We start from the raw sequence: 25,533 nt of genomic DNA, 5'->3' as shown, positions 1-25,533 counted from the left end.
AAATGTTAGGTCTTAACTGAAGACAAGGCCGAGCTGCGTATGTGCCTGCGCCTGGCTGCTGGGTAAGTGTTGGGGGGTCACCATACGGTTGTTACTGCTGCTGAGTTTGTTTGAAACTACGGTGACTGCTTCATCCTCTGTGAGCATCCGACAGCAAATAACTTTAAAGCTAAATTTTACACGACCAGTGAATGTGACACAGAAATGTAAACACTGCACCTGCTGTTGAAAAAAAAAACGAGGCTCTTCCTCAGATCTTAGTTTACTTAGATTTAAAAATGCAAATTGGCTGCTTGAACGTCCCTGCAGCTGCTTTCAGAGGACATTTGCCCGATGTGCTCTGTTTTTAATATCCCAGGTATATGGAGAGTGAAATGTTAACAACCTTAGACATTTTAACACTAAACAAATTGTTCTCCCTTCTCACTCACATTCTGCACTTTTGAAATGCTTCATGGTCTGTTCTGCATCCAGCGATGCTGTTTTCTGCATCATTGGCTGTATTAGTTATTGAGCATCCCTCACCATGTGCTTACTACACAGTGACATCAGGAAAGAATCTTCCCCTTCATGTGAGCTCTCTGGATGTAATGCTCCACCCACAGGAATGATGATAAGTCAGGTGTTCTCTCCACAGGCTACATCAGGTTGTGTGGATGCCCTTTTAGCTGCCTACAGTTAAACATATTTAAATTTCTTTTCAAAAGCTGCTTCTTTTTGGTAGCTGAAATGGAAAATTGGCTTTCATGGAGGATTATTTGTGGCCTGTCCCACTTTTGTCCCACATGCTGGCCTGTGTATTGCCTCATGGATTAAGTCCCATTTTGAGCATATATTTAATAAAAAGGCAGGGCAGCTTTGTGACAGCTGTGCTGTTGTTGAAAGCATTTAATGTGATAATTCATTCAGATAATGTTTTGTTGACAGTGGTGGGAGTGGTGATATTTTCAGACAAGGTTGTCTGTGTCTTGTGGCTGTTTCTAGATTAAATAATGCAGATGGGTCAACTGGCAGGCTGTAGGAAGCTTGGCAGGCAATGCTAAAATGATAAATAAAGCATCACAATCCATATTTTGTATTTTATTGTTCCTGCCTATTGTACAGCTCCATCTCACCACACCATAGGACCACTTCAGTGAATCAGCTTAAAATGTATATTGTTACTGCTTAAATAGTTCTGCGGGTATTTTTTTACCAGCAGAGACTGGGGTACCAAAGTTGTCTTCGTTCAGCACGTTCATTTTTCTAACTGTTTGACCACATTCGCAAACACCAACCACTGCACTTACTTTCAGGCTTGGCCCTGCTGTGGATTCAATAATTATTCTTTTCATGGCAAACTCTAAAGTTCTATTGGCTACTTGTACATAAGTTGTTGTTGTTGTTTTGTTTTTTGTTTGTTTTTTCAAATTGTTTCTATGCAGCCAAGATACATTATGTGTGAGTACACATTTTATTGGTAATGCGTCACTGGAGAATTATTAAAAATGGCGAAACAGTAGAGAGCAGACATTAGTTGGCTGGAAGCAGTTTTCAGCTGATCTAGCTTCTTACAGCCAATTGTTTTTAAGCCTTGAAATTCACATTTTGTAGACAACAACACCACTGTCCAGATGGCATGAAAACAGCAGTGCTCAGTGCCCACTCCAGATTCCACTTAAACGTTTTGGCACAAAACCTCTAGTTGTTTCTGCTGGTAGATTTCCTTCTGAAGGGCAACCAGTTATTTGTACCGAGCAGCTCCCGGACACTCATTAACCTTATTTAAGGAGCAACAGGATTTGATTTCATTTGTAGTTTTTCAAGCTTTTGCAGTGTGGTGTATATAAACCAGCTTTGTCAAACATGCTCGTTCGAGTTGTGCATGTTTGTGTGTGTGAGTTCTGTAAAGTAAGCAAATGTAGGAAACCAGCTGCCAGATTTAGAGCATCTGCCTTTTGTTGTCTGTCTGTCTGTAGGGAATTTTTGTCATGGGTATATTATTATTTAATATTTTTCTGGTATTTATTTTTTTTACTTTAAAAGGAATTCTGACAAATCCACTAGATTAAATTTCCATTGATTTAATATGTTAGCTCTGCGATAAAATTCACTATTTTTGGTCTTCTCACCAGGTTCATTGCAGAGATCATGGATGTTCTGTTCCCAGTAGCCATGGTACAATAGGAACAGTAGGTAATAATGTGCCTAGGATAAACTCCAAACTTGTTTAAAACCTGTCCGGTCAGTTATGTAGTTGTCCTGTGCACGTCAAAGCAGTATCATTACACCCCCATATCTGATTCCTGAGATAAGACACATTTCAAAGTGATCTATCAGCTGCTATTTCTTTCAACATTAACAAATGTTGATAAGAATGCTCCTACATTTGGTGATTTGTGGTGCAGTTGCAGGACATTTTACTATCCAACAGGATATGTGACTATACGCACAGTAATAGTTGCTTTTAGCAGTTGACACACCTGTAGACACCATTTTGTTGACATACACCAAAGTAGTGGCAAGATTACACATTCAACTTTTATGGTGATATATGTAAAGTTAAGAGATAACTAGTTAAAGGAATAGGCCCCCAGAGGGCCTGCCAAATTTAATAGTAATCTACTGATACTTAGAGAGCCTTAGAGATGCAGGATGTCAGTCTGAAACAAAGCAGTAAACAGATCGATGTTCCCATGCACACAGATGATTCACTTTGCTAACTACACACGTCACTAGTATGTGGTGTAAAAACAATGAAATGACTACACTAAGTCCAACTCCAAATGAAAAGTACATTATTTTTCTTCTCTGGTAGTTTCTCATTATCGGTCAACACATACAGGAATATTAATATATTAGTAGTAAGCTAAAACTATCCATTTTATCTCATGCTTTATTGCTTTCTCTCTGTTCTAATCTCAAAGGCAGATGTCAGTTATGATTTTAGGGCTTTTTTTTTTTTGCTTTTTTTGCGGGTAAAGCAGATTCAGCGGTATTAAGACTTAAGGATGAATTCTGTTCAGATTGACAAAAGCATGATGTGAAGCTTGGAGAACTAGAGGGCAGATGCTCTCTCACATAGAGTTGGGTGGTGCATTGACTTTTTAAAGTATATCAATATATATTTTAAGTGGAGTTGTAGGATGAGGCAATACCATATGGTCTATAGTTTGATACATCTCATAGCCCTCTGTCATCTCTCACAACACCCCGACCCCTCTGTCCGTGTGGCTCCATTCATTCACAATTTCTCCGGCAACATTGGCAAACACACACCTCCTCTGTTTGCGCCTGATTTGTCGAGGTAATTTTCTCCCGGAAAGCGCAGATTTCTCTGGCATGACCAGGACTCTAATTGTTTTTCATAGAACTTGATAAAAGGCAGCAGAGAGGACAAGCGTCAGAATGACAGGAGAGATCAGTACATCGAGTGATGGCTCCTCATTTTTAATTCAAAGCCCACTCAAAGTGTAAAACTGAAACCAACACAAAGTCACCTGTGTTGGAATTCTGCCTAAAAATACAGGGATGTACACTTTCATCCTAATAGCCCAGCCCTACTCTCACACCCAGTCATAGTGATTTGGACACAGGAATGGCGCCTGTGTATTACATAGCTGCCATAAAAGTGAGAACTTTGTTTTGCCCATATTTAATGCTGTCACAGTATGCAACACGGTCCGTAAAAAGCTGTCTCAGCAATTTTTCTTAAGTCAGGAATGGTGGTCAGAGGACAGCAGACAATCTACAGCTACTGACTATGCAATGGATGTTGAAATGCCGTTATCCCAAAATAAAGAATTCCCAGACTGGATGAACTGGAATCAAGACAGCTGTGGATTGTTCATTGCTCTTTGGTTTTTGACTAGTAGGTCAATAAATGTGGAGTGGAGAGTGAGTCAGAACTATCAAGTCATTGCATTTTCCCAGGGAAAGCCTGGGAAAGCCTGGGAAAGTCTGGTGTGCATCCTCAAACATGTGGAGGGCTGTTTGTTTTGGCAGCTTATTATTTACAATGAGGGCTGGACATTCAAAAGAGTGTGTGTGTGTGTGTGTGTGTGTGTGTCCTGAGATTGGTTGGGTGTCAACTCTTCTGTTTATAAATGATGTCATGGTTTTGCCTTTATTGGAATGTGGTCTGAAATGCACCAGAGCAGTTTTGCTGATTAGTTTCACAGGTGGGACAAGCGTCTACACTTTACGAGTCATCCAGGGATTATTGTAGAAGTAGTTTTTTACTCTTTAAGAAGCTCTGAGAGGAGAACCAGGACCAGCTGGCTGAAAGAAATCTGACCACTGAACCCAAAGGTGAAGAGTTTAATCTGGCAGAAAGATATGTGTGAGCTCATGTGACTTCTGCGTTTGTCGAGGTTGCATACACAATAGAGTTAAAGATAAGAAGTGGATTACAATGAACAACAGAACGTTTGTTTGAGGGTTTTTCTCCACTGCTCACATGTTTGTTTCAATGCTCTTTGAAAATCCTTAATAACTTATTGAAATTTCTGACTGCAACGGTCGGTCAAGCAAGTCAGTATCTGACTTCAAATTATGTCTTAAGGTGTCACATTGCAGGGTCTCTGACTATTAATTTGAATTTTTCATTAAGAGTGTGATTCATTTGATAATACCTCAAACGCATGTATTATGTATTTTGTCTGCAAACTTACACTATGACTGAGCTTCAGATTAGATAAACAGTAAAATATCCATTGAATAGATGTTGAATTTGTCCACACTTGGTCTCTCTATACCGACTTTGCTTTCCGTTTTCACTCTCTCCATACTAACACACTACTCAGTGGCATTGTACCATTTTTTGAGCTTCTCACAGCTTTTCCAGTGGGATGTCAAACAAAGTATTTACACTAAAATTCCATGTTTATATTACAGGTTTTTACTTTCCAAAACCGCACTTTGCATTTACTGCCCAGGGGGAGACATGGAGTGGAGATTTGATCTGTCTGTATGGAAATTCTGTAATCTTTGACTTTTCATGTGCATTTTGTCTTTGGATCTGCTCTGACACACTGTACTGTCACTGTGGGAATTATATTGTTTGTTGGTCTGTGTTGAGGAGTCATGCTAATAAATGCCATCCTTCAAATTGTGTATGGTCTGCAGACTAGCACTGGTGTCAGTATGTTTGTTCAGTCTCCTACTGATTTGACAGAGTCTTACTTGATTGTACTGCTGTTCCAACTTTCTTTCAACAGTGTCTTTGTGTTAAACCATTAAATGCTTCAATGCTCTAATTGGTATATTCTTGTTTTAAGCTTAGATGTAACTAGGCCCTCTCTTTTCTCTTCCAGTCTCTACATGCATAACCAATTGTAGGAAGGCTGCTCCTCCACCAGTGCCGCCCCGTACAACTTCCAAACCCTACATCTCTGTGACCGTACAAAGCAGCACAGAGTCTGCTCAAGACAACTACTTGGATCAGCAGGACCGGAGGTCAGAGGTCAACAGCCAATCTAGCCACGCCCACAGCAACTCTTCTGATAGCCTAGACAGCACCCGTGCCAACAGCTTGGCCCGCGGTATTCCGCGCCCTCCACACATCATCGCCACTCCCATTGCCACACCAAGAGAACCAGTTGCCCCCACCACTGCCAATGTGTCCACTGATACAAGTGACTCAGTAGTTCAGCATGAATCCCTGAAATCGGGATTTAAAAAGGGAAATCTAGTGGCAGAGGAACCCCTTGTGGCCCCAGTACCCAGGCGGAAACTCTCCTCCATTGGCATACAGGTAGGCTATGGAAGTGATGTATATCTGATACTGTTTAGTGCTGTTACTGCATATGGCTGCAGTATAGAGTACAGTCAATGTACTCTACAGGGCAATTTTACAGGCTGCCTCTAGCTCAGTGGTTAGATCAGTCTACACCATTTAGTGTAGTCATAGTGTTTTCTAAAGTGCAGCTTGTTCTGGATGTTGGGCTGGAACTCAGGAAACTTTCAAGCTAAAGGTGTCATTAGTGTGAGAATCCACGTGTTATTAGAGCTGGCTTTACAATGTAGTGTGGAACACAGAATATGCCTTTTTTAATATTCCACTTAACGCTTGCGCTTCTCCACATGTTCTGTAATAGCCTATTTTTCCATATACCAGTCCATGCACATGAACAGAAACGGTTTTCTTGTATCTCTCCTGGGTTGTATGAAATGATTAATGCCAAGATTGATCTGAGGTGTAGTGTTTACTGTTTTTCATTGTTTTTGTTGTAAGGTTGACTGCATTGAAGAAGTTCCACGAGAAGAAACCCCTCCATTGGCCAAATTTCAGTCAATTGGAGTACAGGTGGAGGACGGGTGGCAGTAAGTCCCTTCCTGTCCTTGTAACAACGTGAGGAATTTATATTATAGCCACACACACTTCTGACTATTTGTTTGCCTTTACAGGAGTGAATGTCAGTTTTTTTTTTAATGTTTTTTTTTTTGTGAAAATTAAACTGTGTGTTGATTTGGGGATATTGAAGCAGATTCTTGGCATGAGCATTTACTGTTAAACGTGTCACTACTATGAGACCCATTTGTTAGTTGTTGCAGTTAAGTTTGCATTCTATGCTTGTCATGTTTTGAATGCCAGGAAGTTCCGGGATGCCTTGAGGCTTCCTCCTTTATTTTCCTACTTTTGCATGCTGTACATAGCAGCTGCTGCTGCTTCATGGCAAATATTATACCAACATAACTATGGTTCCTATATTTATTTGTGTATCTCTTACAGAGCATTGTTTTTCTCACTTTTTTATTGAAGTTCACATGTATTTGGTTCAACAGTTTTCGAAATGTGGCACACCCTGTGCATTTCCACTCATTGTATTTTTGTCTTTGCTAATATTGCATAAGATTTCTCATTTTGCAGTACATAACTGAATCAACCCTGTAAGAATTGAATGAGAATTAACAGGAAATGTTGCCTAGGGCTTTCTCAAGGGGGAATTGTTGGGTTCTCTCTATACATCTTTATAGTCTTGACTTTATTCTGTAAAGTGCCTTGAGATGACTTTGTTGTAAATTGGTGCTATATAAATAAAGTTGAATTGAAAGTTGAATTGAAATGGAAATCATGTTAGACAACATTTATGTTGCAACTATTCCTCCATTTGCATATGAAAACAAAAGCTTGATTCCCACTGACAAGAAATCAGGTGATCGGACTGAATGCGCTATTATCCTGTACATACAGACGCAAATCAATACGCTTTATTTATACCTGTATTGATAGAAAACACTTGGCATCAAAACTGAGCAGTTTTTTATTGTTAAAGTAATGGAGACTATATTCTTAAACAATGTATTATTTTTATTGTCCGTTGTTGTGCCCATAAAATGGTAGAGATGAAATTGATATATAGAAAACAACTGTGTTATCAGCAAATAACCCTGTGTCACCCTGATTTTTTCAGACTCAATCGCTCCAGTAGCATGGCCTCAAAACAAGAAACAGACTCAGACACACAGGACATCCCTGTCATCTCCCATATCACTAATGCTAAACACACTGAGAAGAAAGTCATGGTGAATAGTGCCAGCCAATCCATGAGCTCAACTCCAGGACAAGACTCTTTAGACAATGGAGATGTCACTCGTGACACCTCTTCACCTCCACCACCCAGGCAGATCCTTAACCGCTCCACCACACGAAGTAGCTCTTCCTCCTTCTCAGAAAGTCTGGACCCAGCACTGGACCCGTCATCTCTTCCACCTCCAGACCCCTGGCTGGAGAGTGGGAATGGCAGTAACAGCAGCGTACCTCAGAGCGGAGGAGGGGGAACACTGTGTCGGAGAGATGGGCACTGGTTCATGAAGCTGTTGCAGGCAGAAACGGGGCGCATGGAAGGCTGGTGCCAGCAGATGGAGCAGGAGACCAAAGACAACCAGCTCTCAGAGGAGGGTAAGTTTGGCACAGTGCTGACATGTCACGTTTAGTAAAATTGACACAAATTATTCAAAGGCTTTTCACTTATGCCAAAAGCCTCTACTGTAAAATCAGCAGAATCAATCTATCATCGATCTATCCATCCATCACCATTGGTTTATCCAGAAATACCAATACAAAGCTACAAGGACAGCCAAACAGGCAAGATGCAGAGTTCTCAATAAATCCTGCATCTTACAACTTTAGCTTCCCCCCAGAGTTCTGTTCCTCATTCCATGGCTTAGAGCTGCAATACAGGGTTCTGCCTCAGGTCGTACAATCACTCTATCAGGCATACACAGCATGGAGGGAATGAGGCAGTAATACCTGAGGTTGCCACACACACGCACGCCTGTAATCCCCAGAATTACACAAATCTACTCTGGAACTGATTAAACGTCCAGATTAGATTAGTGCTTCAACATCAGTCTCACAAGGCATACAACAGTGGGAAGGCTTTAGATGCATAGAAGTGTTTTATCATCAATGCTCAAATAATGTGTGAACTACGCCCTGTGTGTCTTTATAAGTTATTATTCAGAAATAAAAATGGGTCTCACCACACTATAGTCACTTTGCCATAACTTTGCAATCCAGTGATCAGATAGGATTCCCAATTTTGTCAGGCCAGATGTTTGTCCTAGTTTTGACACATCAACAGACTGGCATAGTGAACATAGTAAACTGGCAGCAGAAGGCTGTAGTATCTATATAAGCTTAGATGCCTTTAAAGAGGATAACATTGTCCAATACACAGTGATCCTCTTCATGCCACTCTGTGGAGTCAGTTGAACAGTGCATGGCAGAGTGCACATACTGTACTTGTCTAATGACCTGCAGTAAGTTTTCAGTTTCCATCCACCCAGAGACACAGCACCCAGATGTACAGCATGTGGATGTGGTGTAGTTAAGTGAATTGTGTATCTTTAACATAAGTTCTCGGTACATTTTACTAACTCAAAGAAGTAAAGACCCGGTGTGTTTCATTGATATTATATAGATAATAATGAAATAATTTGTGTGTGTTTTCTCCTTAGTTCTGGGGAAGGTTCGCAGTGCAGTAGGAAGTGCCCAGCTCTTAATATCACAGAAGTTCCAGCAATTCCGGGGACTGTGTGAACAAAACCTGGTGTGTAGATGTTCCTTTCTCCTCTACATGTCTGCTCCAGGGTCCTAAACCGTTTTTACTTCTGCAATGCCTCAATACACATAAAGTCTTTCAACCAAAAGACAACCGATTAATGTGGGAACAGCCTCAATAAACAGCATATTAAGTAAAGCATAATGGTCCACAAGCACTGGATAAACTGGGCTTATTATAAGACAATTAGCCATTTCTCACATGTGAGGAGTTTTAATGGAAATGGCATTCACCAAAATCTAGCCACCTACGTCACTAACATTTCAAATTGTAACACAATAGTCTCCACATAAGTAAACCATTTGCTATAAATATTAGTGGTTATGATGCTCAGCTTCCCAAATATTGCTCACATAAACTAGATTAGTAAAGTCTATGACAGCTCAGCAGAATCTGACTATTCAAAAAATCTAAAGCAAGCTCAATAGATGTTATTCAGTTATTTCAAAGCACGGGGGGGAGAGAAAAGATGGAAAGAAAGCAGCTGATCCACAATGGGAACTGTCTGAATTTAAGAAACTCAGTTTATTTCTTTATTTACATTGACTGTCATTTGACAGTCTTTATTTTAACGCATATTTAATTTGAAGAAATGCATTAAAAAAGGTTACACACTGAGGTTGCTGTGTGAATAATATTCAACCCACATACCATCCTGTCTCCTGACTGACAAAGTGGAACAGCACCAGAGTGTAATTTTGTTCACTGCTTCTGCAGCAATTAAAAATCTTGTATTTACATTTTGCACATAATAGTTAGCTCTAGATGGACCTGGTGGCTCGGTGGTAGAGCATTGGTTTGGGATTCAGAAGGCAGCGGGGTCAAATCTGACCACGTCAGGTGTGGCCTCCCCCCACCTTGGGAGGATTGTGGTTGGAGGGGCATCCGGCATAAATACACATGCCAAATCAACCCCTGAAGGGACAAGTCCAAGGCAGTGGATCTTTGTTGTACATAATAGTTAGCTCTCCTGAAATTGTCTTAGCATTTCTTCAATTACAAATGTAATCCTAATCCAATTAACGTGATAAAACATTCTAAGATATTTTCCTGAACTCCCGGGCCATAGATCACAGGCATGAGTGGAGTTGCTCAAATACAAAGATCAGAGTGGAGCCTGCACAAAGAAAGTCTGCATATGGAGCATCAGAGGAAAAATGTCAGAGCAGGATTTAACTTCATATCTGATCAGCAGTCGGTGCAGATTTTAAAGAGTCAACAAACACAGACGCAGCTGTTTGTAAACAAGTATTGCATCAGTGGCCTGTGCCAAATGTGGGTTTGACAAAATCTGAACATAATCCTCAAGTCTGAGCTCATTATCATAAGAGTTGGTCCAGTCACTCTAAGTTAGGTGTGTGTTTGGTGAACCCAGAAACCATCATCAATGAAGCTGCAGTACTGTGATTTAACCAGACGATGGGCGAAGAAAGAGCAGAGCCAGCATTTTAACCCAGCGGAAGTGTGAGAAAACATTTCATTTAAAATTGAACTCGAGCTGGAGTGGAAGAAATTAAGCTTGTAACACAGTATTAGTTTTGTTTGCTACATTCATTTTAAATAAAATTAGAATAATTAATATGAGTTACAGTTGAAAAGGTGTATAGTTTAAAACTGAGTGTATGTATATTTAAAGTCTCGCTCAACAATATATGTAATAGTATAATAATGCACTGTATTTCATATCTCAACACGTAATTAATGTGTAGGAAATAACTGAAATCCTTCAGACTGTATGGAGCCATTACTGAAAAACCTACTTTGAAACTACATTTAGATTTCTCCCAGCAGTCCACTTTGATATTGACTGAATAAGGAAACAGCACCGCTCCTTGAAGACTCTACAGGAGGGGTGGAGATGCACAGGAAGAAAGTTACCACAATAGTTGAACTACACCTAAAGTGACCTTTGTTTCTGGAACAGTGAAGAAAACTGTGATGCTATTTACAATTTGAACTCAATTGCAGAATGAATTATTTGTTTATCTTTTTACAAATATTGGCTGATTTCACTAGCTTATTAGCAAATTGGCAATGAAAAATGTTTACGCTCTATCATTAATATGATTTGTTGTATTATTTAAAAGGAAAACGCCATGTTCTGATGTGCTGCTTTGTTTAAAGTTTCAGTGTGATAAAATAGTGTTGCTGTAACGTGGCTCCCTCTAGCGGTGACTATGAAAAGAGCAGCAGTGTTTGATACGCAGAACAACCTGTATACAGCAGGCCATAAATACCAGAACTGCGAATGGTTATGCTCTTGAATTCATGCCTTATAAAAGATAATGTTAGGTGCATTGTGCCAAAAAACAATAAATATAAATGGATCTTCTAGATGAGAAAACCACATTTATCAGAACAGCTCTCAGCAGATTACCTCTGTCCTTTAGTGATGAACATTATTGGAGTTTGAGTATTTCTGTCATTTTGCTAAATATGTTTTTAAAAAATTGTCATGTTACACTTTATTATAATGCTGTGAAAACATGAGAAATATAATATCCTATAGTCAGCAGTACTGTCTGTACCAAAAACTGGGTTGTGAGCTTTCCCTTTCTCCCTTTCTTCCCTTTTATACATTTACATTATCACTTTTGTCTTCAAACCTCATTTATTTATTCTCAACCCCCCTTGTTTTTTTTTTTTTGTTTTTTTTTGCCAGAATGTGAATGCCAATCCACGACCCACAGCCCAGGACCTGGCTGGTTTCTGGGACCTGCTGCAGCTCTCCATCGAGGACATCAGCCTCAAGTTTGATGAGCTCTACCATCTCAAGTCCAATGACTGGCAGCCTGTGCCATCTGCGGCTGCCCACTCACCCCCTGAGCGGAAGGTACTTCCCACCCCTGCTGCCCAGTGCCCTGGCTGGGGTAGGAAAGCCGCCGAAACCGGCCTCTCTCCTCCCACCACCACCACCATTTTCCCACCCGTTTTTATCTCTCCTTCGACTTCCCCACGTCCCTGAGTGGGATGACCTCTAAGAAGGCCTCCCGGTCTAACACAAAAGGGCCAGAGTGACATGCATGGAAAATTTAATCTCAAAGAGGGCTGTCAATGTTGTGTTTTTAGTCGTGAAGCCCTGATTTGAGCATGCATGTATAACTAACTGCTGTGCGTGTGACAGTGGAGCATGGTGATGCACTGGCCTTATGTGACAGAATGCCATCTTGTTTTTGCTTTTGCTCCTGCTTTGTGTCAACGTCTGTGCTTGAATTTATGCTGTATGTCTTTTGTTGGTTGCTTTTGCTTTTGCGCAGACCATTGTGTGCATGTGTGTGGTTATGGATCCTTTAAGCTCTGGCTTTATGTTGAATTGCAATGCAAATGCAGACACTGTCCTGTGTGTTCTTAAGTTTAGATCAATGTGCCCTTCATTTCATGTTGCCATTTCCCGTCAGTCATGTGACAAAGATTTTCCCTCACTGTTTACCTTTACCAGTTTTCTATACTGTTGGTGTTTTACATTTGTCACCCTATAGAAGATCATTTACAAAAGCAAACAGTGTTGGTATGATGTCTTTGTCAAACTCCTGTCTGCCTAAACAAATAGAACCTATTGAGGACAGTTTTGCTAATTACCTTCTTTTGTTGTCTTTTAACTGTCTTTTCTCCTTGTGCTTCCTCCACACATTGCTCTCTCCCTCTGTCTGTCATGTTTCATCACTCCAACACCACAGGACGAGGAGAAGCCAGCCCCTCCAGCATTAAAAAAGCCCGGTAAGGGACGACCATCGCTGGGGCGTGAGAAGAGTGCCGACTCTTCATCCACTTCTTCTTCAGCCTCGGCAGAGAAACAGAGACAGGAGGCTCGCAAGCGTCTGCTGGCTGCTAAGAAGGCTGCCTCATTTCGCCAAAACTCTGCCACGGAGAGCGCAGACAGCATTGAAATCTATGTTCCTGAGGCCCAGACTCGCCTCTGAGAAGGACAGTGAGATAGTAGTGTCAGATCAAAGAACAGATAAGCGTCACGGAAATACCTGGGGGGCAAAAAAGAGAGGAAAGGGTTTGAAATGAAATTAAATGAGTTACTCGGAGTTAAAATGGACGGAAGGAGGAGAGGTCGGTTTCAAAGATATGGGGATGGGGGTTATTTTTTGACACATTTGTACAGTTATCGGCTGGTCCTGGTGGCATCAATCCCTTACATACCTTTTGCGGACTTGACAGACTAAGAAGCAGGAGGATCCTCATTTGAGGCTGCCATTGAAAACCTCAGCTGATGAACTTTGTCATTTCTTGTTACTACTCTTGATATCATGAAATTGTTCATGATGGTATTGTTATTACGCCGATTATATCCTAAAGAATCTAAATGAAGACTGTTTTAAATGTTCCTCTATCTTGGCTATAAAATCTATTCAGTGGACAGAGGGTGACCATTAATGCCCTTCTGTCCCCCATCATCTTTCTCTCTTCCCAGATCATTGGCCATCTTGTAGCTTTGCACAACACTGCCTTGTGGCCATCGCACACATTGCACACACTACATCAATTGCACTAACACACTACAAACTCACACCTCTGTATGTCTTCCTTATATTTGTTTACTTTATTCATTGTCTGTTTTGTGTAAAAGTCCACTTAGATCAGGTTATAACTAATATTTTTGGTATGAAAAAAATCGAAAGTCAGGTTTGAAAGGTTATTTGTATAGTTCCTAGCAACTAACTCTTGTGTGTCCTTTTAAAAAGTTTTCTTGTCAAAGATGTTAAACACTGCTTAGGAGTCTATGAATGAAGGCACATCCCAGTACTGATTGCAGAGAATGAGGGTCTCTAACTTTAGCCATGAAAGTGGCCACAATATTACTGAATATCCTCTGTAGGAAACACATCTCAGACTAATTTTTTACTTTCTTTTGCTTCTCTTCCATCATGTTTGGTTTTCACGCTTGTTGCTGTAACTGCAGAAATATAAATGTTTAAGGCTTCTTTAAGTGCTTTTATTAACCCAACTTAGCATTTAACTTGTACATCTCAATCGAATCCAGGACTTTTATTTAAGTAAAACGGCAGCAGGGCTGAATATGCAGGATGATAAAGTGTTGTTCATTGTTTGTGGGCGCACATGATAAGACATCTGCACTAATGTAATACTGTTATTTTTATACTATATTTCCAAGCATTTATGTTTTGTTTTGCTTCCCATCCTTACAAAAATCAGTCTTAGTTTCTCATCATTGTTTTCCACCTTAAATCATCCAAAGTAAATGCACACTTTTATTTAAAGAAAAAATATTTAATTAAAGCATTACATACATCAGTCATTGTGTTTTCATCATTTATTAAATGTTGCTGCTTTTGTTTATTTATTAGGTTTATTTTTATGGAAGATGAAATAAGCCAAATATGAATTCAGTGGTTTGTGGTTTATGTCAGCAGCAGGGAGCTTTACAGTAACCATGCTTACTGGGAAGATGGATGAAGTGGACAGTAGTCACTGCATCATAACACCCACCACTCAATGAATCTCTTTCTTGCCTCTCAACACCGCTGTCCCATCCTCTGTTTGAAAACTCCCTTCAAAAAACATTTTCCTTCTGACCTCTAGAGGGCTGTATGATTAGTATTGTGTGTGTTACTGTGTATACATACAGTAACATTAAACCTACATTCCTTCACTGTTTAACAGAGATACTCTGTGTGGATGAAATAGATTAATCTGTCACATTTAAAGCCACTTCCTCCATCCTAGTCAGTCTGCAGAAGAAAGTTAATTGGTTTGTGTCATTTGTGTAGACTCACTTTAAGATTACATACTATTCATATCTGACCATAAATTCAGTCTTAACATGGCTAGAAACAAACTCAGCTGTTTTGCCTGTCTTCCATTTACATTTGGTTCCTTCCCAATAGTAAAGAAACCAAGCTTTATCTTTAGTTATGTTGAACTATTGCTATGTCACTCAATTGCTTTGCCTGCTGCAATGGTTCTTTCTTATTCACAGCGACTAGATTATGCAGCCTGGGGCTTTGAATAGGAAAAAAACGATGACCAGCATTCTGTCTGTATCTTGGCAAGACCTTTCAGTTGATGGCCACTCTTTGTTTGCCTGTTGTGTTTGCCTGCTGGGGTTACTCTCAGCAAAGAAAATGGCTCAGAGATGTCAATAGCCCGTTCCCTGGTTGATGTCGATGGCTCCGCTCATCTGACATGGGCGGATAGCATCGTTAGCACCTGAAGGCCTTTTGTGTGACTCAGACGTTGGGTTTAATTTAATTTCTGTCTGCCAGGACCAAGTTGTGACTGTCAAGTTGTTTTCACAAAGTAAGTATAAAAGTCATGCCAACATTGTGATAGCCCTGTATATGTACAAAGTTTAGCTGTTTGTCAATATGTTTCAATAATGTATTTACATTTGTTTATTGTATGCACCTATCTTTAGGAAAAAAAAAAAAAAACATTTTCATATTATTTTAGATTTTTCTTCACTTGCTGATTGTTTAGGCTCAAACTCAGCTGTCAGCCTTCGTCATGCAAACCATACGTCTGTCCCTGACCTGAGGCCAGATTGAACACAATGATGTGGCATCTCAACTACAAATAGGGAAGGATGGCAGGAACACAGAGAAAGTTGTTCTGTGAACTAACCATCACAAACTCAAAAACAATGTGTTTCCAGGCTGCTTAAAGATGGATATATAAAATGCCAAGAGATGTTAGTGACATGCTTAGAGAGAGAAAAGAAAGCTTATCTCACACATTTACACAAGGCTTTTCTCCAATACACAAATCAGTGGGACACACCTAGGTCTATTTCCTGGGTAAAGTTATTCATGATCTAAACAGCTCCAGTGTAGGGGGAGGGGGGTGCTGCTGCTGCTAAAGCCATTGATTTGGGGGTGATAATGGTCCTTATGAAGGTTTGAAAGAATTGGCCTTTCAAAGTCAAAACTATCACTAAAAGCACTTACTTAAGCAGAAGTCTGTTTTGGTCAATTTAAAAAGGCAACTGTTTTTTTATTCCCTACAATGAATGTTTTTCCCACAGCTATAAAAAGGTAAAGTAAAACAAAATTGATATGTTATCGTCTATAAACATTAACAAAGCAATAGTCTCAGTGTTAAGATAAATTGTATTTTACAATGTGTACACAGTCACAATCCCTTCTGTGAGACCAATGTACCTAGTACCTGTAGTTTTACTCTTTCCTCAGAAAAAATAGGCATGATAAAAATACATAAAGTTGAGCTATACCCTTAAAGAATATATAAGTATTTCTGCATTCAGTGAAAAAGTAACTTCAGTAGAGGCACAAGGAACAGACAAAGAAAAGCGGATCAATTCCAGGAAGACAGTTTACCTCAGCTGGTTTACCAGTGAATTCACTCCCATACAGTACTCCAAAGGCCTGCTTGCTTAAAAAAAACCTCATTAGCATCTTTGCTTTGTTCCACAGAGCTGGGCATCAAACTGGGAAGGGGGTGCAGGGTAGAACCTATGCTCTTACCACAAGAGGTATAATGTAGCAAAAAGTGTCTTTAAAATTGCTAGAATAAATATTTTATGAAGCAAGCACATATTTTAAAGATGTGTCTGTTCAGTATGATATTCTATAGGCCGTGTGTATGTCAGGTTTGTGGGGTTTAACATAAGCGGTTGTACTGTTTGAGACAAAGCTGTGAGTGAGTGTGGTGTTCATAAAAAGAGATTTACCTAGATTCTTGTCACTGTACCCTGCTAACATTTAAACTACATGTGCAATACTGAGTAAAAAGGGTTCTTTTGATATTAAGATGAAATTAATTATCTTGCATTTCTCCCCTTTGCTTCTTATATTCATCTCCTGTACATAGACTGAATCAGACTGAAAATCATCATCTTTTACAATGCTGTAGATCTATTTATACTATTTGAAGGTTCAAATGTATAACAGAGAAATGTAACACTCAATAAAATGCACACAATACTTTCTCAGAAGGTTCATTGTGGCTTGCTTATTGTTTTGTACCACCTGTTTGCTAACTTTCAATGAGATTTATTTTAAATTTGAAAGGAATACTAATACAGTATTAACTATCCTCAGGGATTTCTTAAAAAGAGTAAAATCTTTAAAGTCTACATTGAAATTGTTGTAACTGGTGGATTACAGTTTAGTTCTGTACTGTCTTCCAGTTCATTTGTCTTTAAAATCTAAATTCCCGCTCATTAGCCATATGAGGAATCTGACGGGGACTCCAAGGAATAAATTTGTATTTTTTAGAAACACCTCAGTGTTAATATGACTTCAGAAATGTCCACAGAGTGTGACAGTCAAAACTCTGAATAACGATGTTATGAGCCAGTCGGTTTGCTTTATGTAACAAGAACCTTTTTATGAGTGTTACGTAAAGCCCATCTACATTATGTTAGGGTTAGGATTAGGCTGTCTGCAGCGCACAAGAATAAAAGTATCCACGGCAGTTACAAACATAACTATATTGCAATTTTATGAACAGGCTTAGGTTGATGTAATCGTGGGGTTTTACCCGTGTCGACAAATTAACATGTCAATGACTGCGCTGTAATTTTGAATGAAATGGTTCTCGGTCAGTCTCAACAACACGGGGCCTGGCTTCAGTCCAGATGAGCGCTGCGATTGGCTAACGGCCGCTCGAGAGTCAGAATAGACGTTTCTGATTGGATGACAGCGGTAGGATTGGGCGGGATCATTCCACTGTCAAGATTGGCAAAAAGCTGGCGCTGCTACGTGCAGGTAAAAGGAGCGAGCGACACAAAACAGAAATCACTTCTCGTTCAGATAGCGAGTCGTGCTATGGGCACAGACTGTCTGGTGAAGCCTTTTTGTGCAGCAGTGACTCCAAAGACAGGCTTTTAAGTCTGTGGAAAAAAAAGCGCTTCGGCGTCTGGGAAGAAAGTGCCGTTGTGTCAACCTTCGTGTGGCTCCTGGGCACGCTTTGTACAGCGGGCAACTTGGACAGCTGCGTGTTTCCAAGCCATCAACAAAGAATGAAAGCATTCAAACGAGGTGAGCGCAGTGTGTTTTTCTTTTTCTCTTTCTCGCTGCCCTGCTTGTTAATATGACCCACAAAGTATCGGTCTGCGAGCCCACCGTGTCCTCGCTCTGGGTTTCGCCTGCTATGCGGGGCTTTTTTTTGTCGGGAGCAAATGCAGCGTGTGTTTGTGTTTGAATTTGGAGGGACAGCTAGCCAGCTAGTTATCTCTGGAGGCAGGCATGGTGTCCATCTGGCGGAGCGACATGCGAGAGAGGCTGTGCGTTCCTGCCTGCCTTCTTTGTGCGTCCCGGGGGCTAATTTAACGAATAGCTCCTCGGTTTTGTGCAGTGTTACAGTTACGTTTTGCATTAATCGAGTTATTATGATCTTTGGTTGTCTTTCATGTTCAGTACGACAATCTCGCTCGCACAAAGCGACATGTTGTGGGAAGTTGTTTGATGTGCAGCAGACTGCTTTTTACAAAGGGCCTGATTCCAATTGTGACCTAACAGTGAGTAGTTTGGTGGCCTGTCGAAGTTTGAAACTTTAGCTCAACAGCAAGAACCATTTGGTTTTTAGAGAACCGGAATCAGAGGGCACAGATTTAGCACTGGTAACGGGGATTTTTGTGTCTATCTGATACTTGTTGCAAGTTGTTGCAGATGTGACCCACTGCACTAACCAAGCATCTACACAAAATCTGTCTCGGCTGTTTTTTCTTGATCAAATCAATCCCACAGCGAGTGGGTATAGACATGTTATGACAAATGTTTAAATGCTAATCAGTCAGTGGACTGAGTGGGGAATGCAGCTTTGTTGGGGCCTACATCATTTCTCTCCTGTTATTGTATGTAACTATGAGGTCGGATGTATGTTTTGAATGAGAGAGTGCTCCATCTTTGTGCGAGAGACTTGTTATACACAATTTGATTTACTCTAAAGCGTTTAACTCAGCAACAAATTCATTTCGCCTAAGAAGTGGTCAGCCATACTAAAACAATTTTAGTAAAATGAATTGGACTATTTTTCAGGTATATTTTAAGGCAGTTGAATTACGTCAATCTGTCCACAAACTAAAGCTTCATTGTTTTGTTTTTCCAGACCCATTGATCAGCATTTAACATAATTTTTGTCCACAATGATAAATCGTACCAAAATATTATGAAAATGTTTGACCTCAGCCGTTAGTCATCAATGTCCTGATGTGACATGATAAATCAGATGGGATTAATCTTGTTTACAGAAAGTGGAGTAATTAAATTAACATTTGTATGTTTTTAGTCCCCCCCCCCCCCAACTTCTCTCACTTGATCTAGCACATCCCTTGTTGTAAAGGAATGTGAAATTCAAAAGATTTGTCAAACTGCTCCAGCACTCCAGCGCTGAACTGGGATGAGATGAAAACGGCCTCCTTTACATGGTCAATAGATTCCTGGGCCACTGGCTACTGTGATGTTGATATGCACACAATCTCCTTTGTGAAGACAGGCGGTGCCCTGGGGGTCAGGTTTCAACCAGCCCCAGAGAAAGACATTTACTGCATTCTGTGGCCCACCCCTGGGATCAGGCATGCTCCATTTTGTGGGGAGATTCCGTCCAGTGGCAAGCCATGCATAGGAAAGAAATGCATAGGAAAATTTTTAATGAGGTTCAGCCCACCAAGTATTAGTGCGCCTCATCACAAACTGGGTAAAAGTGGAGGATGACAGTAATTGACATGGGTGTGCACTTGTTCTTGTGCTCTGATCACATGACTCCTATAATTGTGAGAGAAGTTAAATTTGTGCATGACAGAGAAGTAATTTCAACATCCTTTCTGTAGAGGCAGTAAAAACCTCACACCTCATATGTCAGAGTTATTGGAACTGAAAAACAAGAACGCTGAGCTGTATCTTTTTATATACTAAATTAAAGTGGGTTTGATGTAAAAAAGCTGGCAGAATGACACAGTCAGAGCAGCAACACTAATCATGACTGACAACTCCTCTCCTTTTTCCCTCAGCGCTCGAAGAAGATCACCGCCCGGAGCAGGAGCACTCCTCGGCTGTGTCGGACAGTGATGACGGCTCCCCGCTCGACCTCTCAGGAAGGCGGCTCTTTGGGAAGCGCCGTCGCCGCGGCAACTTGCCCAAGGAGGCGGTCCAGATTCTGCGTAGCTGGCTGTATGAACACCGGTTCAACGCCTACCCGTCGGAGCAGGAGAAACTCAGTCTGTCAGGCCAGACCAACCTCTCGGTGCTGCAGGTGAGGAATGGAGTTCTTTTTATTTTTCCAGAAGCACTTAGTACTTGCGAAAGGAAATGGCAGAATTATACTGCATTCTGCTGCATTTTTATTTATGGTATTGAGTGGAAATAAGTCTGTGGGGGATGGGGGAACATATGTTCATTTTTAGTGGTGTGTTTTCTTTTTACAAGTTTGAGTACACCGTAATGCACCAGCTTTTCAAGGAACATGGTGAACATGTGAAAGCAAAACATGGTCAGGTGGTATCACTACAGTGAGCTGGTGAAGACGACACTGCCTTCCCTTTTCACTTGTACATGTTTCCTCTTTCCTTCTCAAAACACACACACACACACACACACACACACACACACACACACACACACACACACACACACACACGCACGCAGGCTGCAGTGGATAAGAAATTTCAGATCAGCATGAGGCAACAGCAGAGTTTCTTGTTGTGTAGTCAGTTCACTGGAATGCCTTTGGCTGGCTTCTATGTGGCTCAGCATATTTGAGCTCAGACCTTCATTATTGCCAGCTGTCTTAGGTCTCTCATCTATATCTAACTCTGTCGTCATTATGTGGGGGGGGGGCTGCACCGCTAAATGGAGTAAAGGCAGCCTTGTGTACAGATGTAGCTGAAAAGGAATGAGTAGGGGGCTATTAAACTTGCAAGCATCAAGTAATTTTGTAAGATCTTGGAATGTGTTGCTTTTGTTTACTTTTCATTCTGGCTTATGACAGCATCATGTTGCAGCAATATTAAACAGGCCATCAAAGAGAAATGTAAAGTGTTAGTGCTCTGACTTTACTTTGCATCTGTAATTTTTATTTTTAATTTTTAAAAGGCATATATATTATAAAATCCATGATCATCATTTTTGTTTATGCAAAACATGCTATGTCTGTTCCAGATATGTAACTGGTTCATAAATGCACGCCGCCGCCTCCTTCCTGACCTGCTTCGAAAGGATGGGAAAGACCCCACAAAGTTCACCATCTCCCGTAAAGTTGGTTGTAAAGGTGAAAGCCACTCGTCTAATGGAGGTGGCACCAGCTCTCCAGAAAGAAACTGTTCCTCTGGTTCATCTCAACAGCGCCCATCTGTCATCCGCTCGGCCCCCACGTTGGACCTCAGTCTTCTTGGGAACACTGCAACAGCTATTCTGACAGGAGCAGGCTACCCTGGTAACGAAAGATCAGTCCAGGCACTGATGAAGCTGGACACACAGCGTTTGCTGAGAGAAGCAGAGGAGCAATGCCCTAATGTGGCTTGTCAGACCAGTACCACAGTGGCTGCCAGCCCCAACAGTGGCCTCTTCAACACGCCGCCCCCAACTCCTCCTGAGTTGTTCCCCACCCAGGACTTCAGTGATTTGAGATTGCTAGTTGATGCAGCTCTGCAAAGGGCAGCAGAGCAGGAGAACCTGAAGAGATTCCAGGAGAGCAATAGCAAACCAGCAGAGGCTGTTCAGACAGAAGAAGTGAGGCCTCAGTGCAGTGCTTACAGCAAAGACATGGGGCCCACACCACCGCCAGAGGACAACCAACAAGTTATGGATCCCTGCAGAGTCCAGAGTCTAATGGAGAAGGCTATGGCAGTCCCAGTGTCAGCCGTAACTTCAGTGAAGGTTCCAGTGCCTCACTCCCCAGTATTATCTGTCCAAATTCCAGCACCAGTTTTGGTTTCTACCCCGCGGCTATCTCCTGTCCCAATTAATAACGTCATCTGGAGCACGTCCGACAAAGACACAGCCAGAGCCTCCAGCCCGAACCAGCCTCAGCCCATCCCAGCAAAGACCTCAGGTTCATCAGCACCAGCTCCACAGTCCATCACATGTGCTACAAGTGCAACAGTTACACCACCAGTCTCTGTGCCATCAGGTCTTGCCCCAGCAACAAGTTCTCCTCCGGTCACAGTTTCAAGCCAGGCTTCATCCTCAGCCGTAACGCTTGTTACAACTGCTTTGTCCCCAGCCATCACCTCTTTCACATCCCCCAGAGGAGTCCCTCTTTTCCTGCCATTTCACAAACCCACTTTAATCCCAGTTACAGTTTCATGCCCATCATCTGTTTCAGCTTCACTATCATTTCAATCCTCCACAGTCTCTGATACTTCCCAAGCTTCAACTCCAAGCCTGGCTTCAGTCACGTCCTCCTCTACTCCAACAATCACACCTCTTCTGTGCCTCGCACCACCCATCACTCCTCCCCAGCCCTCCTCCACAAGCAGTACCAGCAGCAGTAGCTGTAATAGCAGTAGTACCCAGATAAATACTACAGCAGTACCAAGTGTTTGGAGCATGGTGCAGGCTGACACCAGGCCACCTAGTTCTCTTCATGTGGTAAAGACTCCCATCACCACAGTCTGGGGCCCACAGCACAGCCTGCACACAGTAAGTGAAACTGTCAACTAGGACCTGGAGCTGGGTACTCTTTCTTCTGGGACATATCTGTGCAGGACAATGACCAGCTGTTCTCCTAGGCTGGACAACACTGTATATACAAGAATGTATCTTCTTCTCCAGTTTCTCTTGGCATTAAAGCCTGTGCTGCAGAATACATGGCAATGAATTTTAAGTGGGACAAAGTAAAGCAGTGGTAAAGAGGTGTTTTGCTATTTGAAGCAACTTTTATTGTTTAATGTGCCGTTCTTTGATGGATGCCTTTGCGAATAAGAACATTTGGTGCCATCTCTAAAAATGAACATTCCTCAGTGCACAGTTGGCGTATTGTATGTTTTTGATTCCATTTTCTATCCTCTTTAATGTTACAACCTATGAATGAAGACAATATCCCTTGACTGTCAGCACCAGCAGAACAAAGCTTGGTTTATACTCATGCTTTGAATCTACTCAAAGGCTTCACACGCTATGCAAGTGGCCTACACCGTGAGCATTCAAATTTGTTTATTGGTCTGTGTCACACTGAAGTTATTCCGCCAAAATATTTGGCGGTAGCATTGGCACCACTGTGGTGCTTATTTCAAACAATTTTTTAAATTTTTTTTTGAGTGGAGGTGCACATCAGACTATGTAATAGGGCCCACAGCTAAGCAGAACCTACGTGAGATCCCCAGCATGAGTATAAATCAAACCATAGCCTCTTCAGTAGCAGTACTGGAGTGTAGTTAATGTTGAAAGACAATGACATCATAAGTTAGGTTGTTTATCCATTCCTCTCTAGAATAAAAAGGTAGACGTTAGATCTTTTTCTGTGTACAGTAGCAACTCCGTGGTCCTCTGTACTTTGAGAGTTGAGATCATTTTTCTAAATATTGTCCTTACACCACTATAATTGTATTTTTTTGTGGTGGAGATGAGCACAAGGGAAATTGATTTTACTGAAAAGACTTTTACTGAAGTTCCCCCCAAAACCTAACCTGCCTCATGAATTGTCATGCGCATGAAATGTCCCTGTGTCCTTTTGTTTGCTCCTTTTTCCAATCTACAATCATATTTAAACAAATGAGCAGTATTTTTTTCAGTTGTTACTTTTATGACCTTGGTCGGTTGTGTACTGTTTTCAGGGATTGTTGTCGGGGGGTTAAATATAGGATGAAGGAGAAGGTCACATTGGATCTGTTACAGAAATCAATTTCAGTGGAGAGGTGAGCAGCTTGGTGATCTGATGATCAAGCTCTTACAGCTACAGAAGTGACAATTTACATTTTCTTTGACTGTCTTTTCTTGGTGTTGTATCATCTTATTTGGGAGAAATAATTTTTAGAGATTATCCTGAGGATTTGGTCAGTGTATTACAAACATGAATGTCTACATGGTTGTAGCATCTTTACAAAGCAAATGTAGCAGGTTTAGTGAAATAGCTCATTTGGTACAACAGCATAAGAACGTAGTTTTTCTTATCAGTGCTTTCTATAGAATTTCTAATTATTCATTAGGCTGTAGTTTCCATGAAACTGTCTTAGCCCAAACCACAATTTGGCTGAATGCCAACTGGACATTTATTAACAGTAGCATTATGTGGAAAAGTTGAGTTCCAGTGTGAATAATACTGTAACAGATTTGTCATGTTTACTGGTGTCACTGAGCCTTAGGCAGTAAAATAGTCATATTTTGCATGTGCAAGGAGTTGGAAGAGGCAGAAAGCATTAATTCCTTCTTTTTTGTGATTTAATTTTATTTTAAATTTTTATTTTGTTTCTCTATATTTGTGTCTGTATTTTTTGTTTTTAAGTTTTTCCAGAACAATGTGGATTTATACCTCAATTCATACAGGTCACGTAAAGCTTGGACCATATATAGAATACTAAGTATTAAACTAATATTTTTATTATTCATTCTGCACCACCCAACTGTGATGACACCTTACTGGAAATGACTGAAAGTTTTGGGACAAATGTTTTATATTAATGTAATACTGGATTTTAGATGCAAACTGATGTTCCAAACAGAAGACCATAAGACGATGCATGTAAATAATTTCAGGGTTTTTTTTTGTTTTTTTTTTGGTGGGTGGGGGGGTCGATGTATTTGCATACACCTTATCTTAAACTTTGTGGTTTATTGACAGCCAAAGGCATTCAAGATTAGTTTCTTTATTTTTCTTTTTTTTTTTTTTCTTCATATTGTGAATCATGACTGATTGTTGGCAGTATGACTGGCTGCTGTGCCTTAAACCTATGACTGGGGGACAATGTCCCTTCTTTTTTTTTTTTTTTTTGTTTTATTTTTTTTTACTATAAAAACTTCAATAGTCTGTGCAATATATGCCTTAAACTTTAAATGTGTTTTGTATAATCAGTTAAAAGGAATAAAAATTCGGTTTTTCATAAATGCTATTTCCTCTGTCTTTTGTAGGTGTTTTACATTAAAGAGTGAGAATAACAACTGAATTTTCAGTAGATGTCAAAGCTTTAAAATGTTTTTCCAATGTAAGACATCTTGATGGGTCACAGGATGGTCATGGTATTGTGCGTGACCCAATGTGTCACAATGACATTGCATCTAGAGTCATGTTATTAATAACACCTATGCTTTGCTTATGATAAGTCAATCTCTGAAAAAGGCTGGCAAGGCACAATATGGTCACAATATTAGCCATTTCTTCTCTTGGATTTTTATTCTGAAGTTATTTCCAGGTTAGAGTGAGGACGATCAATGTGAGCTCATCATGGGTGATGGGCACTTTTACTATTGTCTGTCACATCTGAGTTATCTATGTTCTGTTTCTCTGGACTATGAACATAAACTAAATATTTACTACTGCAACTTTATTAATCATTGAGGTAATGTAACTGAAATATTTCTGGTATTTGCTATTTGGGAGAAATGTAATATTCAGTAAACAGATT

The 25,533-nt window shown here is 40.6% G+C and overlaps 2 protein-coding genes across 19 annotated transcripts in view; both read left to right on the top strand.

Moving 5' to 3' along the window:
* Window positions 1-14,309, top strand: part of dlgap4b (discs, large (Drosophila) homolog-associated protein 4b) — a 99,519-nt gene extending 85,210 nt beyond the window's left edge. For 17 of the 18 annotated variants that reach the window (XM_067505060.1, XM_067505055.1, XM_067505058.1 and 14 more), the window contains 6 exons: window positions 5,295-5,734; window positions 6,215-6,303; window positions 7,395-7,882; window positions 8,944-9,035; window positions 11,710-11,880; window positions 12,725-14,309. In XM_067505060.1, coding sequence (XP_067361161.1) covers window positions 5,295-5,734; window positions 6,215-6,303; window positions 7,395-7,882; window positions 8,944-9,035; window positions 11,710-11,880; window positions 12,725-12,967 — 1,523 coding nt within the window. In that variant the 3' untranslated portion in view covers window positions 12,968-14,309. Of the gene's footprint in view, window positions 1-5,294; window positions 5,735-6,214; window positions 6,304-7,394; window positions 7,883-8,943; window positions 9,036-11,709; window positions 11,918-12,724 lie in introns of all 18 variants that reach the window. The other variant, XM_067505065.1, reaches the window with a different exon arrangement.
* A 3,377-nt stretch (window positions 14,310-17,686) lies between these two features.
* LOC137127567 (uncharacterized) lies at window positions 17,687-24,935 on the top strand. The gene is made up of 3 exons (XM_067504696.1): window positions 17,687-18,016; window positions 19,987-20,228; window positions 21,134-24,935. The coding sequence occupies exons 1-3, from the start codon at window positions 17,998-18,000 to the stop codon at window positions 22,634-22,636; spliced, it is 1,764 nt and encodes a 587-aa protein (XP_067360797.1). The 5' UTR covers window positions 17,687-17,997; the 3' UTR covers window positions 22,637-24,935.
* Window positions 24,936-25,533: the final 598 nt, after the last annotated feature.

This window comes from Channa argus, chromosome 5 (genome assembly GCF_033026475.1).
Source record: "Channa argus isolate prfri chromosome 5, Channa argus male v1.0, whole genome shotgun sequence".
Classification (NCBI taxonomy): Eukaryota; Metazoa; Chordata; class Actinopteri; order Anabantiformes; family Channidae; genus Channa; species Channa argus.
This window is presented reverse-complemented; position numbering and strand designations above follow the sequence as displayed.

What these genes read in the sequence shown, in the direction of transcription:
- LOC137127567 (XM_067504696.1), top strand. An exon ending in CCAACCTCTCGGTGCTGCAG is followed by an intron (nt 20,229 to 21,133) that starts GTGAGGAATGGA and finishes TGTCTGTTCCAG; the next exon opens with ATATGTAACTGGTTCATAAA.